We start from the raw sequence: 20,347 nt of genomic DNA on the forward strand, positions 1-20,347 counted from the left end.
TCCGCCTATCCAACGCAGACAGACTGGTTCAGAGTGGTCAATAAAACTAAGCCCAGCTGTGTTTCTTCTATGTATGGATCTGACAGCGAAGCTTCGTTCTGTCATGGATTTAGAAACAGAAATTTTACTATGAGTTCCAACGTCTCTTTTGTCTTCCTTCAAATCAAGCGAGTGGATTTATCTGATGCCGGGCTGTATTTCTGTGGATTGTACATCAGTGGGCACACAGTCATTTCTAATGCAGTCGAGTTAAGAATTCAAGGTTTGATTGGAGTTAATGATCTATTTATATGTTTCTATGCGTTTGTGTAATGTTTAGCTTTTGTCATCAATTTTATTTTTACAGTAGCATGAAATGAGCTGAAAGAGTAACAGAATATTTTTATGCATAAAAATAAATTAATGGCCATGGTTCTTCACAGGTACGGATGAAACAAATGATGGAGTGGAATTTAATGATCAAGTGAATGGAGTGGAAAGTAAACATCTTTTCCTTTCTCTTAAAAGTTAGTTTTAGGTTTTTAATTATATTAACATTTGAAATGAGTTCCAGGGTAACTTTGTTTTTTGTTTTTTTCCTTTCCTTCATTTCATTTACATGGATTGCCTGTGTTTCTTTGAACTTTACATAAATAAGCATCTAATCATCGCTAATAACATTATTAATCAACATTATAAGATGATACACAGTAACAGAGCTTTAATAAACTTCAGTTTATAGGTTCAAGTGTTTTGACAGAGAAATTAATGTGCTTTAAAATTGTTTGTAACCATTCGAAAGGGAGCCAGCAGAAGTCCCTGTGGAGTATCAGCTGTCTGCTGAAAGCAGAAGAGGCCCAAGAGAGTGGTCTTAAATTTCAGTTTACATTAATTTTAATTTGCTATATTTATAATAGTCATAATACAAAGTAAAATTACATTTGTGGTTGCTTTACAGTCAGAGTGACTTTGATTTTGGTCATTATTTACAGTTTTTTTTAATTAAAGACATAAACAAAAATAATACATATTACTGGAAGTTTTCACATATAGTATTCAGTGTACTCAGTATGAATATTCATAACCATAACCATTACTACTAATAATAAATCATGAACTAAACAAATAAACCAAAGTGTTTTAAATATAATAATAACATTTTCTTTTACCTGTTTCATTTTTGACTAATAAATAACCACATCAGTTTTGATATTTTGATTATATTAAAACTATCTAATCTATTTTTAAAGGCATTTCCTGTTTTGTTATTTTTCAGAGTATGGATTTGTATTTAAGTTAGTAAATGTGACTTTTTGCATGAAAGCACATTAAAAAGTATTTTGCAAATACACGTTATTATATATATTTTAGCATTTTAACAACATATTTTATCAGTCAATGCTGTTTGCTGTTGCAGAGTCCAGCCTTGTGCCTGTGGTGTTTGCTACACTGGCTGTTTTCTTTGTGATGGCTGTCGTTGGTTTGGCTGTTAAGATTGTGCCGCTTTTTTCAGGTACATACAACAAGTGATTTATTAAGAGTTATTACATGTGATACAATGACTTTTAACACTCAAAATGCAACTTTTTATATTATCTTTCAGCAGTGGACAAAGAACAGCATACTCCCAGGAACAAGGTGACGCTTTAAAAAAAAAATGCAAATTACATTTACTAAAAAAGCTTAGAATAGATCACTTGTGATTATGATGCTGTGTAATAAATAATAATAATCACTTCAAAGTCTTCAAATATCCCAGGGAAGCTACTAAGGTCAGTGCAGAGCAGCATTGACGATGTTGGAGAAGGTGATCCAAACAGCATATTGAGTGTGAATGGGCTGGAAATTATTATCATGGCTCTTTGTACCATGCTGCAGCACTATGGTGCTTGGAAACTTTTTGCTTGAAATCTCTTACATGTTTTATTTTGTTCAGTTTTAGTTATATAGCAGCAAATCAAAACAATGGTCACCTCAAATTAGGTTGCAAATTAGGTGCAACTTTTTCACTAAATGAAAAAGTTGCACATTTGAGATACATTTATTTCACACGTGCAGCTTATTGCATTGCTCCTTGTTGACCACGAAAGGACGCTCTGTTGTAAAGTTACAGCAGCATGAATTGTATATATCATATAGTCATAAATTCACTTAATGAAGTGTTTGAATCCAGTGGCTGGGCTCTTTCTATGTATGAAAGGAAAGCCTAGCCAGATCTTGTCCAGTGATAACTGGGATAGATTCCAGGTGCTCTACAACCCTGAATAGGATAAGGGCTGGAAAAGAATTGAAGAAAAGATCTCTTATCTTATTTTTATGTTAAATTTCTTCTGTTCTGAAGATATCTACCAACCACTAAGAAGCAGGTAGCCCTGGGTCCATTGTGTGAAGAAAATATTGTACCTCAAACACCAAATTTAGTGTGAGTGGACACAAAGTCTGAATTAGAAACCTGGAGTTATTGTAAAGCAATGTTGATAGTCCCAATCCCTATTATCTCTATCTGAAGGTTTCAAATTAATGTAATGGATGAATGCCACACTTATTTGGTAGTGTATCACTCAGAGGTACATTTAAAACAAAAATCATTTGGCTCTCTTTCTGTCTTTTTTGGAGTCTAGCCTAGAATAATCTAGCATATGCTAAGACTGTCACAGTCAAGGATAGTGAAAGTACTGAGTCTGTGGTTGTTTTGCTATGTGACTGTAAATTTTTCACCTACAGAATGTGGACTCTGTTGACCTGAACTCTGCAGTGTTGAGACTCCACCCACAAACACCTAGAAGCAGAAGGCCTGCAAAAGAGACACGAGTGGAAACTCATGTTGTTTATGCTGCCAGTGCATAGAGCTGATTCTCTGTGTTCATGATGAGAAAGCATGCTTAGTGGTTAAGTTTTTTTTAACCCTGTACTAAACATTTATGTGTCTTTTTTTTCTGCCTTAATTTGTCTTCATCTCAATAAAATGAGGGTACACAAAGTTACTGATAGGGGGAGTCAGGCGGTCTTTGGGTGGAGGCATGAATGAGATACTGATCACTTCACAGGAAGAGACTTCACACTGTGGTCTGAGCACAGCTGAACTCACAAGGCCTCTACAGCTGGTGAAATTTGACTTTCTGCTTTTTACTAGTTCGCATCGGCCTTTGGACGTGTAGACAGTTAAGGAAAAAGACTTTTCACTCATCACAAATATCAAATAACTGTTGATTTCAACACCAAGAATAATGCTACATTAAAAAGAACGCTGTTGTTTCATTCTTGATGTAAATGATAAAACAATAAATTCTGTGGCAACATCAGTGTTTTTGCTAGAATTATTTTGTGTGGGTATATCCCGTCATATGTTTTTAGATGTGTTCTCTAACTAGATATGTTGAAATTGTTTTGGGTTTTTTTTGTATACTGACAAAAGGGGCAAATAAAGACACAGCCAGTGTTTATATGGGCAGCTTTCTTCCCTGACCATGGTCTATGTGCAAAGCTTGGCAAGTTTTATGCACCTCCCCTTGTCTTTTTCCACTGCAGTGGCTCTGTGTATAAGCCAAATAAAAAGCCACAGAAGGACTAGCCTTTAAAACCACAAACAACACATCCTGTACTATTTGCACACAATTGTTTTTTTCTACATTTTTTAACAGCCTGTTTTTTAACTGGTAGGTTCCTTTGTCAAAAACTACAAAGTACCAAAGTAGCAGAAAGGCAACTCAATTTACCACTCGTGTTGTCTGAATGCATGTTGTAAAACTAACTATCCTACTATATAGCAATGTGTCATTTGTGAATGATCAGCTCTAAGAGCCCATCTGGATAATCACGTGCAAAGACATACTAGCATCGTACCATAAAGTGGAAGAAGGAAGTGGGGCAGATGCTGGAGTGGAGCTCATTTCCCTTTCATATTAGATATTCTGTTAGATCTGAAGAGTCAGCATGTCTACCCCTTACATGTATGGGTGCCCAAATCTTGGACTGATGATGGTGAAATCGATCATTATTTGCTGGTTGTTCACCATAACTCCAGTTGCAAGACTCTCTTTGGGTTCAAAACACAGATGACTGGCAAAGGAGTGAACTCTTGGTTGTTGGTCATACTGGGCTGACAGATACTTGGTTCTTTGCAAGCTTTTGCTGTTGCCTCGATGGCAGTGGCTGCCCAATTGTGGAGTCTGCAGATCATTATTGAGTACTGATTGTTGCCACACATACTCTTGAACTTGTTCTGTTGGGTTGATTTGCTGCATGTTGCCCAGCTGGGGCTGTTTTGGATGTTCACTTTCTTGTGCAGAAATTTCCCAAGCTTGAGCCTCAGCTAATGCAGCTGCAGCTGCTTTCTGTGATTTGAGTATGTGTAGATTTGCATCCAGATCTGTTTTCCTTTTAAGCTGTTCATCCTGTTTCAGGATGTTATCTTTCTGCTTGTGTAGCAGATTTCAAATGGTAGACTGCCTTGTGATGAAAAACAGGGACTGGTTGTAAAATATGGCTTATTTTACAAAAGACAAAATGCAGCAGTAAAATCAGTGGACACACACAGCAGCAGGCGCCTCTTCATCCCACTGTGGGCCACCGTATATAAAAACATACAAATATCAAACAATGGTGTGGTTTCTCTCAACAGCAAAATCAAAATCAAATGTAATAGTGGGTTAAGTTGAGACAAATATGAAGCAAAGGATACTCAAAAATAAACTACTGATAATCACTTTTAATATTTAAACCCCCATTAAAACACATAAATGGGTGGTATAATAGATATAAGGCTGTTGGTTACTATTTTCGTCGTTCAAAGAAATCAAAAGCACTTTGGGGATATTTAGCCCTCAGAACTAATGCTTAATAAAACAAAATACACCAAATTTAAACTTATAATTTAGTACAGGGAGAAGTCCATATGACTCCGGCTGGGAGCCCCCACAAATGCAACATCATTAATGCCCTACTACAACAGTGGCATGTGGAACCTTAGTATTACAAACAAATTACATTTAAATAATACACACACACATATCTATCTATCTATCTATCTATCTATATATATATATATATATATATATATATATATATATATATGCAGTTTTAAGAAAGTTCACTGTGACCTTGTCAGTATGTTATTGCTCAGCTACAAAGGAGAGCTCGAGACGTGCACCTTCTGTTTGTGCCCGTACTCTGTCGGCAGCAGTAGATGAAGACGTAAGCTAGGTGGACCAAAAGGAATTGGACACTCTTGGTCTCGTTTCCAGCATTTTGTCCATCCTTTCTTTTACAGAAATATGACTGATGTGGATGCAGGAGTGGCAGGACAGGAAGAATAAAAGCTAGATCAAGTGATGCGTTAGGTAATGATTTATTTACAGCTACCTTGAGGGCTAGTAGTATTTGGCTTTTAAGCTTCATGGTAAATTAGTACTTGGTTCAACAGATCTCTGACTCTGAGTCTTCACACAGTGCTGAAATGAAACCTGGAGTTCTTACTTTCTTCACTAAATGTTATTTTATTCAACATTAAGCTTTCCTGGCTTTATGGGCTTCTTAGCTTTAGGGATTCTTTATAATAATTTGTACAGAGCAACAAAACCCTCTTCTTTTTTTTTAGCAAAAAATGAATGAAATAATGCTATTTTCCTTCAGTTTCTCTTCTTCAGTCATACCATCCTTAACACTGGCACCCTTCAGGGCTGTGGTCTCAGTCGACTCTTATATTCAGTTTTCACACATGACTACAATCCCATTCATAGCACAAATTTCATATATAAGTTTGCAGATAACATATCCATGGCACAGATGATAATCAACAACAATTCAGCAACATACAGAGAGAAGGTCCAGGCCCACACATAATCTGGTGGAGAATACCTAACAGTGGCTTAGCTTCCTTCACCTGCACATATCACAGGGGCCTGGCTGGTTACAGGGTTGTCAAGGGTGCAGATCTGGGTCTTCAGTTAACTGAGTGTGATCTCCAAAGGTACAACCAAGCTAAATTTATTATAGGTATCTTTATTAATAAAGGAGGCCAAGGAGTAAATAAACATTGTTACTAAATTGTTATGTAAAGGTTTGTAACTAAATGCGCTATACAGATTAGAAAAAACACCACTAGCAAAGGAAGTGATGTGACAACGCTGTGATCCAATAGCACGTCACCACCAAGAGGAAGTGGCTTGACGATTTTTAAGCCAAGGTACTGCAATGTGTTAACAGGTCACTGACAGGATGAAAAACTAGAAACACCTCGCCCTCTAAAAGCCTTTGTAATAGCTGTGTGGTTTACTAAATGTCCGAGTAGCAACTGGATTAAGCACACAATGGGGAGCTTCACCGTTATAACAGCGTTGTTTTTCTGTATTCACTGTAAGTACTGGCATCTAATGATTCTCAGTCCAAGATATGGATCCTACCAGAATTTAAATATTTTTGGAACCCTGTGAAAATGATTACAGTTAATTTAATACTAATTTGTCTGTGGTGTTTGTTTCAGGCTGGATCTCTGTCTCAGGTTCTGGGTTTCAGACTGTGGAGGTCCAGCCCGGTGAAGAAGTGACACTGCAGTGCACCAACATCTCCAACCATCAAACACAGGCAGACTGGTTTAAAGTGGTCAACCAAACTAAGCCCACTTGTGTCTCTTCTATGTTTGAATCTCGTGGCTCAGCATCGTTCTGCGATGGATTTCAAAATGGAAAATTTATTATGAGTTCCAACATCACCTTTGTCTTTCTTCAAATCAAGCAAGTGAATTTATCTGATGTTGGGCTGTATTTCTGTGGATTTTACACAAATAAACACACAGTTATTTCGGATGCAGTAGAGTTAAGAATTCAAGGTAAGCTTGTGGGGTAAAGGCTTATTTCTTGCACATGATTTATCATCAAATTGTTATGTATAAAGTTATACCATGCCTACAGGAAATGGTGAACCCAATGATGAAGTGAAACTCAGTAGTCAAGGTATGGTTAATTTTATCTCTCTAAAATGTTTTTCTTTTGTCACTTTACTCTAGTAAACTGTGACCTGTTTTGTAGAATAATTTTCATTTCTAAAGTAATACAAGTGGATTAATATGCCTTTGCACTTTATTTCCTCAAATTTCAAAGAAGTAAAAATTAGAAACACATTCATAGTAACACATACATGGATGAGGAAAAAAAGGATCTAGTAAAAATGTATTTATATATCACCTTTGAAAATAAAACATAAAATATTTAATGAATATTGAACAAGACAACTGAAACAAGAAAACTGATGTAGAAGCAACTTTTGTGTTGTTACCTTATATGCGCTGCTAGGTGTTAATGTGTTTTACAGTATGGTGTGTTTATGGGAATATATTTAAGGTAGACATACGTAATTGGCGCCAGGTGTTATTGGTCGGAAGAAGAACCAGTTTGTGACTGTCGTTCTGTTGTGATAAATGTTTTTGGATAAAGTTGCATTTGTTCAAAAACAAATGCAACTGATGGAATACCATACAGATGTTAAATGGACAAGATAAGTATGGCTGGAGTTATTAGACTTGGTTACAAGTTTCATTCATAACAGTGGCATTACGTCACCCCCACCAATGAACACCACCGTGGCTTCAACTGTGGTCTTAGCCTCTATAACAGAGAATAAAATAGTATAACAGATATGTCATGTATTTAGAAAATGCACTGATGACTCCGTGGGCTGGGCAGCACAGTGGCACGGTGGTTAGCACTGTTGCCGCACAGCAAGAAGGTCCTGAGTTCTATTCCCCCATCAGGCCGGGGTCTTTCTTGGCCATGCGACAGACTGGCGACCTGTCCAGGGTGTACCCCGCCTCTTGCCCTATGACAGCTGGGATAGGGTCAGCGTATCTAAAATCTTATATTAGACTATCAAATTTGGATTATATGATTTGAACATAAAGAGTGTAAAATCAAATTCAAATTCAAATTTTTATTTGTCACGTACACAGTCATAGACAGTACGATATGTAGTGAAATGCTTGGACAACTGCTCGTGACCTAAAGAAAACAAAAAAGGAAAAGGCTATGAATAAGATAGGAAATAAATATGAAAAATTAAAAAGGGTAAATTTAACTAGGAAGGAATAAAATATAAATTAAGGTTAAAAATGAAATAACTGTACAACACACTGGGAAAGAATAAGATAAAATATATAAATTAAATTGAAAATAAAATAACTGTACAACAAAATACACAATATAGAACTATATAAGAATGTATGAACAAAATACACAAGAAGTATAAATAAATATATACACAATAACAGCAGCAGTGATTTAAGTGATGAAGTGAAAACAATGTCCAGAATGTCCAGTGTGTGTGTAAGAACTATATGTGTGGGTCAGTACTGTGTGGTGGTGTGATTGTGATTGAGAGACCGTATCGCCTGCGGGAAGAAGCTCCTCCTCAGTCTCTCTGTGTTGGTCTTCAGGGAGCGGAATCGCTTTCCTGACCTCAACAGAGAGAACAGTCCATTGTTGGGATGGCTGAGGTCCTTCACGATTTTCCTGGCCTTGGTCCAGCACCGCCTGCTGTAGATTGAGTGCAGGTCAGGGAGCTCGGAGCGGATGGTGCGCTCAGCTGATCGCACAACCCTCTGTAGAGCTCGTCTGTCCTGCATGGTGCTGTTCCCGAACCAGGTTAAGATGTTTCCCGTCAGGATGCTCTCTATGGTGCACGAGTAAAAGTTCCTGAGCACCTTGGAGGGCAGTTGGAAGTCTCTCAAGCGTCTGAGGTGGTAGAGACGCTGACGGGCCTTTTTCACCACGGAGTTGATGTGACAGGACCATGACAGGTCCTGCGTGATGTGAACTCCGAGGTATTTGAAGCTGTCCACTCTCTCCACTGGGCACTCGTTGATGACGGGGGTCTGGTAGTTCCTCTCCTGCTTAGTGCTGAAGTCCACTATCAGCTCCTTTGTCTTACTGACGTTTAGAAGGAGGTTGTTCCTCTGGCACCAGTTCTCCAGATTCCTAATCTCCTTCAGGTAGGCCGTCTCGTTGTTATCAGAGATCAGGCCCACCACGACGGTGTCGTCAGCAAACTTGATGATGGTGGTGGAGCTGGTAGTGGCCACACAGTCATATGTGTACAGAGAGTACAGCAGGGGGCTCAGAACACACCCCTGGGGGGCTCCAGTGCTGAGAGTGGTGGAGGCTGAGACATGTCCGCCCATCCTTACTGCCTGTGGTCTGCCAGTTAGGAAGTTGGAGATCCACTGACACATAGATGAGCTGAGTCCCAGATGCTCCAGCTTGGTGGTGAGTGTGGAGGGAATTATGGTGTTAAATGCAGAGCTGTAGTCTATGAAGAGCATTTTAACATAATTCCCCCTTCTAATGTCCAAGTGAGTGAGTGATGTGCGGAGGAGATGAGAGATGGCATCGTCTGTGGAACGATTTGGATGGTAAGCGAACTGTAGTGGGTCCAGTGTGTCTGGTAGTGAAGAAATGATGAAGTCTCTGACCAGGCGTTCAAAACACTTCATCACTACTGAGGTTTCTTCGGGACAGGAACAATGATGGACTCTTTGAAGCATGTGGGGATCACCGACTGAGATAAAGAGATGTTGAATATCTCCGTGAACACAGGAGCTAGCTGGTATGCGCAGTCTCTTAGGATACGACCTGGGATGCCGTCTGGTCCTGCTGCTTTCCTGGTGTTCACTCTCTTGAAGGCTCTCCTTACTTCATGCTCGGAGATGACGAGCACGTTTCCGGTGCTGGCAGTATCTTCCTGTCTGCAGCCGTTAGCGCCGCTAGCACTAGCATCGTTGGAGTCCTTAGCTGCAGCCTCGACGCGAGCATAGAAAGTGTTCAGCTCGTCTGCCAGAGTCACGGCCGAGTTCGTCATACCGGTTGTTGGTGCTTTATAGTCCGTTATTGTCCTTAGTCCCCGCCACAGGCTCCTAGAGTCACTCTGTTGGAGTTGTGACTCTAGTTTCCTCCCGTAGCGCTGCTTCGCCTCTTTTACCGCCCTCCACACGTTATATGACGCGGCTTTGTACGGGTCCATGTCCCCCGTCGTGAGTCCCGTGTTGTAGGCAGCGGTGCGGGATCTCAGAGCGTCGCGGATGGTTTTATCCACCCACGGCTTCTGATTGGGAAACGTTGTGATAGTCTTTGTCTCCACGGTATCATCCGCTAGTTTCCCGATGAATCCCACAACCGCTTCCGTAAACACGTTGACATCATCATCGGAGCTGTTTCTGAACATGCCCCAGTCTGCGTCATCGAGTGCGTCCTGTAATGCGGCCACTGATTGATCCGTCCAGCGCGCGACCTTCCTCTGAACCGGAACTTCCTGTTTCAGCCTTTGTTTATATTTTGGCATGAGGAAGATGGCGGCGTGATCAGATTTGCCAAACGGAGGGCGGGATTGTGCCTTGTAGCCGTCCTTGACCGTAGTGTAGCAGTGGTCCAGTGTCCTTTCACCTCTGGTGGGGCAGGTGATGTGTTGATAAAAGTTCGGCGCTGCGCGTTTGAGGTTGGCGCTATTAAAGTCCCCCGTCACAATAAGCGCAGCGTCCCGGTGTTGTGTCTGGTGCTGTGTGAGTGCCTCATGCAGCTCGGATAAGGCGGTGACCGTGTCCGCTTGTGGTGGAATATAAACGGCACTTATAATGACCGATGTAAATTCCCGAGGTAGATAAAAGGGACGACACACGATGGACAGTAGTTCCAGATTTGGTGTGCAGGAGCGTGTGAGAGGAACAACGTTCGCACTGTTGCACCAGTTGTTGTTCACCATTAAACACACGCCGCCTCCCCTTGACTTCCCCGAGTCCCGTGTCCTGTCCATGCGGTGAACCGAGAAGAACTCGGCCGGCTGGATGGCGTGGTCCGGCACCGCTGGGTTCAGCCATGTCTCGGTGAAGCAGAGGAGATTGCAGTCCCGAATGTCTCTCTGGAACTTTATCCTGGCCCTGAGGTCATCAAGCTTGTTCTCCAGTGACTGGACGTTGGCGAGCAGGATGCTAGGCAGAGGTGTGCGGTGTGCACGAGCTCTCAGCCTGTTCCTGACGCCGGCTCGCTTCCCTCTAGGCCGCCGCTTCCCTTTGTTCTCCCTCAAGATCTCACTCGGCCAGCTCGGATCCGGAGTTAAAAACTTCGAATTGTGAGTACATTGTATACCAATAGAAACAAGAGTGTCACTGTCATACCTAATGTACCCAATGGTGATGATTTTGCCGATTTAGAAACGCTGAAAACTAACTTAAAAAGCAAAGACAAAGAAAAAGTGGTCGGAGCGGTCGTGACGGCAGCCGACCTCACCGGCGCCATCTATATATCTGTAACAGTGTAACAGTGTAACTCAATGTGTTGTATATTTGCCATTTAAAGATAAAGTAAGCATCTGTTTTCTATGTTTTAAAACACAGCAATAATCTAGCAAATAAACCTACATATTTTGTTTTAAATACATTTGCTGTGTAAAAATATTTAACATCAATTTAGGTTACTTCATTTTTAATTTTTGATTGACCAAGTGTATTACATCTTTTTTTAACTATCAAATACAAATGTATGAAACTTTTATGTGCAACTGAAATACATAATCCTATATCCAATTCAATTTTTCAAAACAATTTTATTTATATAGCCAAATCATAACAACAGTCACCTCAAGGCGCTTTATATTGTAAGGTAGACCCTATAATAATATATACAGAGAAAATCCCAACAATCAAATGACCCCCTATGAGCAAGCACTTTGGCAACGCTGGAAAGGAAAAACTCCCTTTTAACAGGAAGAAACCTCCTACAGAACCAGGCTCAGGGAGGGGCGGGGCCATCTGCTGTGACCGGTTGGGGATGAGAGAAGGAGGACAGTATAGAGGACATGCTGTGGAAGAGAGATAGAGATTAATAACAAGCATGATTCAATGCAGAGAGGTCTATCCGGTCTTTAAGTGATGACGTGATGAATCCTGCTTCCGAGCCCAAATGACTCCACATTTAATAAGGCTTTTGTGTTCTTTGCATGTTTTAATACCTTGTTTGTTGTTCTATTTAATCTCAACAAGCCCCTGAAAGCAGTCAGTGATCACTGGCAGGCCCTCTCGTTTTTTATTATCACTAATCATTTTAAAGCTCATTTTTAAAACCTTACAATATAACTACAGCTCAGCCAGTGTATTGATAACTAAGCTCGTATTGTTCATGGATTATCTCAGTTGTTCTTCCAATTGAAGTTCAGTCCGTTTACAGCATCCTGACATGCGATTGCATTTGTCCCGAACCTTTGGGAATCCTCACCTTAACTTTTATTGAATGGAAAAAAGTTAGCGTTCATCCTCCAGCTTCACTGTTTATATTATGCTAACATAGCTGTGTCGCTAGCAATCACGTAGATGCAAAGTAGCAAGCTAACTTCCTGCTAACTTCTAACTCTGCTAAATTTCTTAAACTCTGTTTTCGTGGATGCCTGGATGTTAAACTTAGAGCAGCAATGGTGATCATTTTATTACAGATGAAAGGATTTAGACAGTTTTTAACTCTCAGTGATGCCACAATTAGGGACCTGCAGCTAGGGTTGCCAACTCCCTGAAAAATAAATAAGGGACAACTCGTGGCCAGGGCCGGGCAACCCAGTTGTCTTCACCCTTCCCAGTGTGGTAGCTCTTTTTTTTGTGTGTGAAATTATTTTTTAAGCATTTGACTTGAATTTGATTTAAGCAGATGCATATTCTTTGTGATATGACCATATGGGAAACAAATGATCATTTAGCCATTTATTTTTAGCTCAAAATGACAACATTAACACAGTAAAACAGGTCTCTTTCTTAAGCCTGTCATGCTTAACTTTTGAGAATATAAGTAAATCTTTCTTTAAAAGAACTCTGTCCTGTTTAACTTAAAATTATATAAATTAATAGAAGGCAATAGAACGAAAAACATTCTTGTAACAGTGCACATATAGTGCATTTAGTACAATTGGCTTCAGTTGAGGTATTATTTCAGCTTTTCTAATGCTAATCAGCTGCTCCTGTTTGTAAACCCGCTTGTTCCCATGATTACGCATCTTAACTCATCATCATTATTCATCTATGTATTACTTTTATGTATTAGTCATCTATTTGTTGTAATCATCTATCCTTGCAGTTGTTTATTACACAAAATAAATTATATTATCACACTTCTGGCCACATAGCGCTGATATTCACTGCACATGCCCATATTAACCTTAACCAGAGGGTTTAAAAAAAACAAACCAATGTTTACATACCATATCTGCTTCTGCCGTGGCCTGGTGGACAAAAAATTGGTTAAGGGTTCCCCGAGCTTTCACGCCCCTCATGTTCTTCATGTGCCCACCACTAGAAGCATGGCTATGGAAAAAGTGCGCCGGCACACAGTGCAGTGCGCTTTATAGGTGTTATCGTGCACTTTTCCAGCCAGGTGTTTTCCTTTTCCCATTCCTCCCTGTACTTTTCCAGCCTTTTTTTTTTTTTCTTTCTCTGAGCGAACAAACATTGCTGCTCTAATGCTGGGCTTACACTGTGCGATTTTTGGCCCATTTTGAGCCGATTTTTGAGTCGTGCGACCGATTTGGTGATCGGACCAATTTTGGCCTTCATCGTGCATCGTGTAGTATACGTGGGGTAACGAAAAGCGATTAACACCTCACGACCAGCTCCCGATCATCAATCGCTCGTGAGGGTGTCACCACAGCTGCTCACACTGCTCACGCGCAAACACGTAAACGTCGGTGAAAAAGATGGAGCAGCACAGCTGTGCGGCGTGTGATCTGGACACAAGCGATGGAGGCACAACTTGTAGAACTTTGGAAAGCTCATCCGAGCCTTTTCGATGTGGCATCACAAAATTATCATGACCACAACAACCGTGAAAATAGTTGCATTTACATTGCTGCTCAATCACAGCTGCCTGATTAATGTTTTTCATTAGCAATTTAGCAAAGTTGATGGTGGTGGTGTGTCTGTGTGAGTGAAAGACAGAGAGAGAGAGAGCGAGCGACAGATTTTCTGCTATAACCTTCATTTTATGGACGCACAGTGTGAGCACTCAGGTCGCATCAGAGCATCAGGCAGTATAGTGTGAGACCCTGCATCGTGACCTACCAACGTCTAACCCCTGCGAGTCAATCGTGCAGTTTGAGCAGGAGCTGAATAACATGACTGAAAAAATTGAAAAAATCGCACAGTGTTTGCCCAGCTTTAGGTGTACTGTCATCCGAGACTTGCACTGCAGTGTCTGCGTTTGTTTCCCTGTTGGCAATGCTTCTTGTTGTGGTCATCTGTTGTCTTCCGGTATTTTCTCCACAAGCGACCTTTCCTCGACCAATGAGATAAGCGGTAATCTGAATTGTCATACTCGAATTGTCATAAGTGTGCTGTCAGCTCATTGGTCACAAAGCAGGAGAGGGGCTGGGAATTATGTTTTCAAACAAAGCGTTAATTCCATTAAAAGTTATAGACTACTTTTGATTATCACTGTATTACGGGACAAAGTGCGTCCCTTTTTTTTTTTTTTTTTTTTTTTTTTTTTTGTGTCCCGTTTGGATCTTTAGCCATCAGAATTGTTGTCTTAAGGCCAAGAAAGATGCCAAGCGGATTTATTTTACCAAGTGGATCATCATGGCCTTGCCATATTGGTCCATTTGATTGACCTTTATTATGATTATGAATTTATTTTATTTTCAGTTGCTACAAACGGGACAGACATGACTGGGGGATAGGACAGGGAGAAAGAATGAAAGAAAGAGAGGGAGAGAAAGAAAACCAAAGGGGAGAAGAGACGGTGAGAAGGGGGGGAAGGAAGAAAAAAAACAAAATGTATGGAGAAAAAAAAACAGGCCCCGATAAGCGGCCGCCAAGGAGTGAGCCGGTGTGTACCCGGACGCCCACCCCCACACACAAAGAACCACCAACACACCGACACCTGAGGGAGTCCGCCACTGGCAGGGGAAGTGGTGGTGGGTGGAGATAGGCCTCCAAACCTTGGAGGGCCTGAGATGTCCCCAGAGAGGTGGTGTCTGATACCCAACCTGACATATAGACACAGACATACAGGCACACACAGACACAAACATCCATTCCCACCCTCATGCTCTCATATGCACTTGCTCCACACTCAACCAACGTGGAGACAGACATAAAGAGACAATGTATACACGATCACACTCCCCAAGCGTACTCTACGAACCGGGTCTAGGTACCCTTGCCCCTGGAGGGGGGAACTGCACCCAGACCCAGGTGGTGTTACCCTTTTCCCTGCGGTGGGGAGAGGCAGACCGCCCCGACTCCGCAGCAGCAGGGAGGCCCCCACACAAAGTGCGTCCCTTATTAGCTCAATACGGGACGTGTACTTTTGTTTCTAAATACAGGACGATTCCGTTTTTTAAGGGACGGTTCGCAACCCTACCTGCAGCAGAGTTTGAGTCCAGGCACGGCTAATGTCATCGGACTTAAAGACCGGATTGACACACAGTGAGTGAGAAAGTTGACTGAAAAGGAAAAACTCAATGCATCATGGGAATCCCCCAGCAGCCTATGCCTATTGCAGCATAACTAAGGGAGGATTCAGGGTCACCTGGTCCAGCCCTAAGTATATGCTTTAGCAAAAAGGAAAGAATGCGCTATTAGGGTGATGTGGTACATAAGGTCATTAAGATATTTATGAGTATGTTATTATGTGAGGAGCAGGATTTAAATTCAATTCTGGATTTACCAGCGAGCAATGAAGCGAAGCCAATACAGGAGAATTCTGCTCTCTCTTTGTAGTCCCTGTCAGTATTCTTATTGCAAGATTTTGGATTAATTGAAGGCTTTTCAGTGAGTTTTTAGAACATCCTGATAATAATGAATTACAGTAGTCCAGCCTAGAAATAACAAATCTAGGTAACATTATTAACAAGATAATCGACCTCGTTTGGAGCAGGGTTTTAATAGTTTTGCAATTTTCATTAGTTTTTATTTTTATTTAGTTTTGACTTCAGATTTTCAATTTTATATCAGTTTTAATTAGTTTTTACCAATTGTTTGCTAGTTTAGTTTAGTTTTTATTTTTTGAAAATCCTTAGTTTAAGTTTAGTTTTGATTAGTTTCAGTTATAGTTTTAGTTGTGTTTGCAATAATTAAGTGTAACAAAATCCCAGTTTCATCATATCAGTCATTCTTTTCTGCTTATCCTTGGGTATGTTGCTATTCCAGCTACCATACCCTGCACCCTGGACAGGTCGCCTGTATGTCGCAGGGCTAACACGCAGAGACAGACAACTCACATTCCCACCTATGGGTTCTTTAAATAAATAAATAAATAAAGGCAGATGAACAACCATTGATACCAGGCAACTATAAAATGTATATCTTGGCCCCAATGAGACTATTAACTCTTGCCGCACCGGGTGTTTGTAATTTTGGTTCGAGTGAATTGATAAACTTTTTGAAGGCAATTGACTCACACAGTTATGTAGATATCCCCGTCCTGTTTTCTCGGGATGCATCACGCTGCCTTGCCTGGGGTTAGCTTCTGTTTTCTGGGGATGAGGGATGAGTGTGCTCCCTTACCTTCTCAAGGTAAGCTAGGTTAGCCTTCTTGTGTGAGCTTTTCAAGTGCACTTTAAGGTTTGTGGGATTTTTTTCCCTTTAGAAATGTCCCTCATAATTTGTCTCTTTCCACTACAAGACACTTGCTTTATCCAAAACACAGTCATATTCAAAGTAATCCCAAATTGGACTCTGGCGCTTTCTCCCGACTTTTCCTGACATGATTCTGCGCGTGGACGGAGCAGCAACACAGACGACTCGACTAACGTACTTGCCACCTGCTGGCATAATGAGACACAGCAAGAAAAAAATCTGGAAACTAAACTTCATTTTCACCCTTGACTATTGTATGACACGCACACATCAATGAATTTTTGCTATAAATTCAGTTAATTTTAGTTTGTTTTGTGAACACTCATTACAGTTTCAGTTAGTTTTCCTTTTTTTGTTTTTATTTTTATTTCCGTTAACGAAAATGTTTTTTCACTTCTAGTTTTCGTTATTTCGTTAGTTTTCGTTAACGATAATAACCTTGGTTTGGAGTAGCGTTCAGGTAGCTGCTCTGCTCTGTGTTGGTACAGGGCATTGAGGATGATAACAGTGGGTGGATTATATTTTTAAACTGAGTTAAGATGTCTTTGCTTTCAGAAAGACATCTACTATGATAAAGTCTACTCTCCACTGCTTTGTAATCCATTATTGTAAATGTAAATGTTATCAGGAAATGATCAGACAGGAGAGGGTTTTCAGGAAACACCACTTTGGACACCACTTAGACAGCCAGCAATTTAAGGAGAACATGCGGCTAAATATGTCACTCCTGGTCTGATTGGTCTTGTATTTGCAATTGATAAACATCCACTTAAACAGTTTGGCATGCTAGGGTAACTTTCTAACACCATTTAAATACCTTTTCAATCAATGCAGAAGAGTGTAATGGAAATACAAAAGCTGGCACTGTGATGTTTATCAGCATGGCTGTTTTCTTCATGATGACTTCTGCTGCTTTGGCTATTAAAGTGAGGCAGCTTCATGCAGGTACAGAAAAAAGTGATTTATTAAACATCCTCATCTATCTGTAACAATCATGTACAAACTTCTAACTTTTTACCTTGTGTTTTAGCCTCAAAGAACGAGCTGCATCTTGAAAGAAACAAGATGGAGAACATTTTTTGTTATTCAAAAGCTGTGTTACAGGTAATTTATAACTGTGATAGCCTTTATATAAAAAAAAGGAGTAATTAAAAAAATAATAATAATATATATATATATATATATATATAAGTATGATTTTGCAACATTAACCGTGAATTGCCAGCAAAGCTGTCTTATCCTATTTGTAGCACTCATTCTGCCTTTTGATGTTAGATTTCTTCTACTCTTTTTAGAGCTTCATCAGATTTTTCTCTGATATCTCTGATTTAAGTAAATGACACTCAAGGAAAGCAATTTTGTACTTGTTCAGCAGTATCACTCAGATGTGCACTCAGTCATGGCTTTTTAAAAGTCCAAAATTATCTGTTTACAAGGCACCAGACAGTCATGAATAAGATGGGTGCAATGACAGTCTCTTTTTTTGCTTTTGTTTTTGTATGTGACTCTAAACTGTTCATTTGCAGGATGAGGGCTCTCTTCACCTGGACTCTGCAGCATTGTGGCTTCTTGCCAAAACAAGAAGCAGAAGGCCTGCAATAGAGAGAAAAGTGGAAACTCACGTTGTTTATTATGTTGGCAGATAAAGTGCGTTCTCTGTGTGTACAATGGTGTTTTTTGTTATGGTTATTATTTTGTCCTAATATGTCAGCTCTCTCCTGAAAAGAAAAAGACAAAGGCATTATGATTTGTCACACACAACTGAAACAAGGTCTCTACAGATATAAATGACGATACAATGGCATCCTGAATGTTTCTTTTTTTTTTTTTTTTTTTTTTTTTTTTTTTTTTTTTGGCCTGTCCCGTTTGGCTCTTTTGCCATCAGAATTGTTGTCTAAAGGCAAAGAAAGATGCCCCACGGATTTACTTTACCAAATTGACCATCCCAGCCTTGCCAACGCGCCGATGTCTGAGGGAGTCCGCCACTGGCAGGGGAAGTGGTGGTGGGGGGGGAGATAGGCCTCCAAACCTTGGAGGGCCTGAGATGTCCCCAGAGAGGTGGCGCCTGACACCCAACCTGACATATAGACACAGACATACAGGCACACACAGATACAAACATCCATTCCCACCCTCATGCTCTCATATGCACTTACTCCACACTCAACCAACGTGGAGACAGACATAAAGAGACGCTGTACACACGATCACACTCCCCAAGCGTACTCTACGAACCGCCCCAACTCGGCAGCAGCAGGGAGGCCCCACAGTCTAGACCGCAGTCGGACGGCCAACTCCTCCTCCTAGCCCCCCCGCTCCAGCAGGCCGCAGAGAACGGGGGTGAGAGAAGACTCCAAACCTCCCTCCACCCGCTCATTGTAGTGTTGATGCATGTGTGTTCTAAGGTGCATTTAAAACCCAGGAGGGCATGGAGCTACCTGCCAGAGAGCAGCAGGTAAGCGCATAGGCCCTCCTGCTAGCCCTCAATGTCTACGTGTATTTAAAATTGAGAGGTGGGCAACGACGCCAGGGGTGAGGTGTACACCCTGATGGTAATTTGGATTCTGTGTCTCGTGCCCACCCCCAAGATCCTATATGTATGTGTAATGAGAGTGTGAGTAATGTGAATGTCTAAGTTGTGGGATCCTGAATCCTGAATGTTTCATATAAAGCAGGGGTCTCAAACTCGTGACCCGGGGCCCACTTCCATGTCACCCCTACCTTGACGTGAAGAAATCGAATGCAATTTGGTCCTTGAACTTACTTTTTTTTGTTAGGGTGGATTTGTTTGTTTTTCAGTGCAATGCTAAGTTAAGGTCTTAAAAAAGCAAAAACATCATTGACTATGAAGTCAATATGAGCCAAGAGAACAAACATGTTGAGTGATTGGCTGTGTTAGTTTAGTGAGAGTTATTTGTAAAGAAAATCATTTTCACTTATTCTGTTGTAGTTTTTGTAGTTTATATGTATGATGGGTCTGTCTAGCACAACCCCACCGCTGGAACGAGAAAATTCTACTACACAGCAAAGCAAGACACAAGTAGGCAAAGTTCATTGTGTTACTCATGCATGAAGGAGAGAACAGGATGAGCGCTGTTCCTTCTCTTGACCTTAGTTGCTCTCGTCTGCTCCCTCGTAACACTGCTCTTTGTTGAGGTTACATGAATATGCATAGGTTTATTAACATATGACGTCTTACATAGGTATACATGTGAATAAAGAGTATCAGTCTGTGAGTTGTGTAGGTAAGTGTGTGTGTGTGTGTGTGTGTGTGTGTGTGTGTGTGTGTGTGTGTGTGTGTGTGTGTGTGTGTGTGTGTGTGTGTGTGTGTGTGTGTTCAACAATATGAACCTGACAATGTAGTTTTTGACTAGAAAGAAATAGGATAAGATGGACAAGGGACCCAAAAATGAACAAAGTGGTAAATAGACTGATTCTCACATAGCACTTTTTTCTACTCTGCCAGAGTACTCAAAGTGCTGTGTACAACATGCCTCATTCACCCAATCACTTCCTTCTATAATCAAGTGCAATCTAACCAACATTCACACTCTGATGGCCACATCGGAGAGCAGTATTTAGTTAAGATTTTGCCCAAGGATATTTGGCATGCAGACTGGGGAAGCCAAGGATTTAACTACCAAACTTCCACTCAATAGCTGATCTGCTCTACCACCTGAGCCACAGCCACCCCAAAGGGAGGCAGAAGACATAAATACACCGAAGAGTAACGAGGGAAGTGGAAACACATAGCAAACACAGCTGACACAA

The 20,347-nt window shown here is 40.8% G+C and overlaps 1 protein-coding gene across 1 annotated transcript; it reads left to right on the forward strand.

Moving 5' to 3' along the window:
- The first annotated feature begins 6,201 nt into the window (after positions 1-6,201).
- Positions 6,202-18,455, forward strand: LOC147336142 (uncharacterized). The gene is made up of 6 exons (XM_086287635.1): positions 6,202-6,333; positions 6,461-6,805; positions 6,888-6,929; positions 17,411-17,521; positions 17,607-17,680; positions 18,103-18,455. The coding sequence occupies exons 1-6, from the start codon at positions 6,288-6,290 to the stop codon at positions 18,220-18,222; spliced, it is 738 nt and encodes a 245-aa protein (XP_086143761.1). The 5' UTR covers positions 6,202-6,287; the 3' UTR covers positions 18,223-18,455.
- The last annotated feature ends 1,892 nt before the right edge of the window (positions 18,456-20,347 follow it).

Source organism: Aulonocara sp. 'chitande type north' Nkhata Bay, linkage group LG3 (genome assembly GCF_057382095.1).
Source record: "Aulonocara sp. 'chitande type north' Nkhata Bay isolate Kocher_YH1m ecotype deep benthic linkage group LG3, A_spYH_male_GT1.1, whole genome shotgun sequence".
Taxonomy (NCBI): domain Eukaryota; kingdom Metazoa; phylum Chordata; class Actinopteri; order Cichliformes; family Cichlidae; genus Aulonocara; species Aulonocara sp. 'chitande type north' Nkhata Bay.

Bases quoted from the DNA above. Each gene is read 5' to 3' on its own strand.
- LOC147336142 (XM_086287635.1), top strand. From the start codon at position 6,288: ATGGGGAGCTTCACCGTTATAACAGCGTTGTTTTTCTGTATTCACT. The intron at 6,806-6,887 runs GTAAGCTTGTGG...CCATGCCTACAG, and splicing joins AGTAGAGTTAAGAATTCAAG to GAAATGGTGAACCCAATGAT. The intron at 6,930-17,410 runs GTATGGTTAATT...CAATCAATGCAG, and splicing joins AGTGAAACTCAGTAGTCAAG to AAGAGTGTAATGGAAATACA.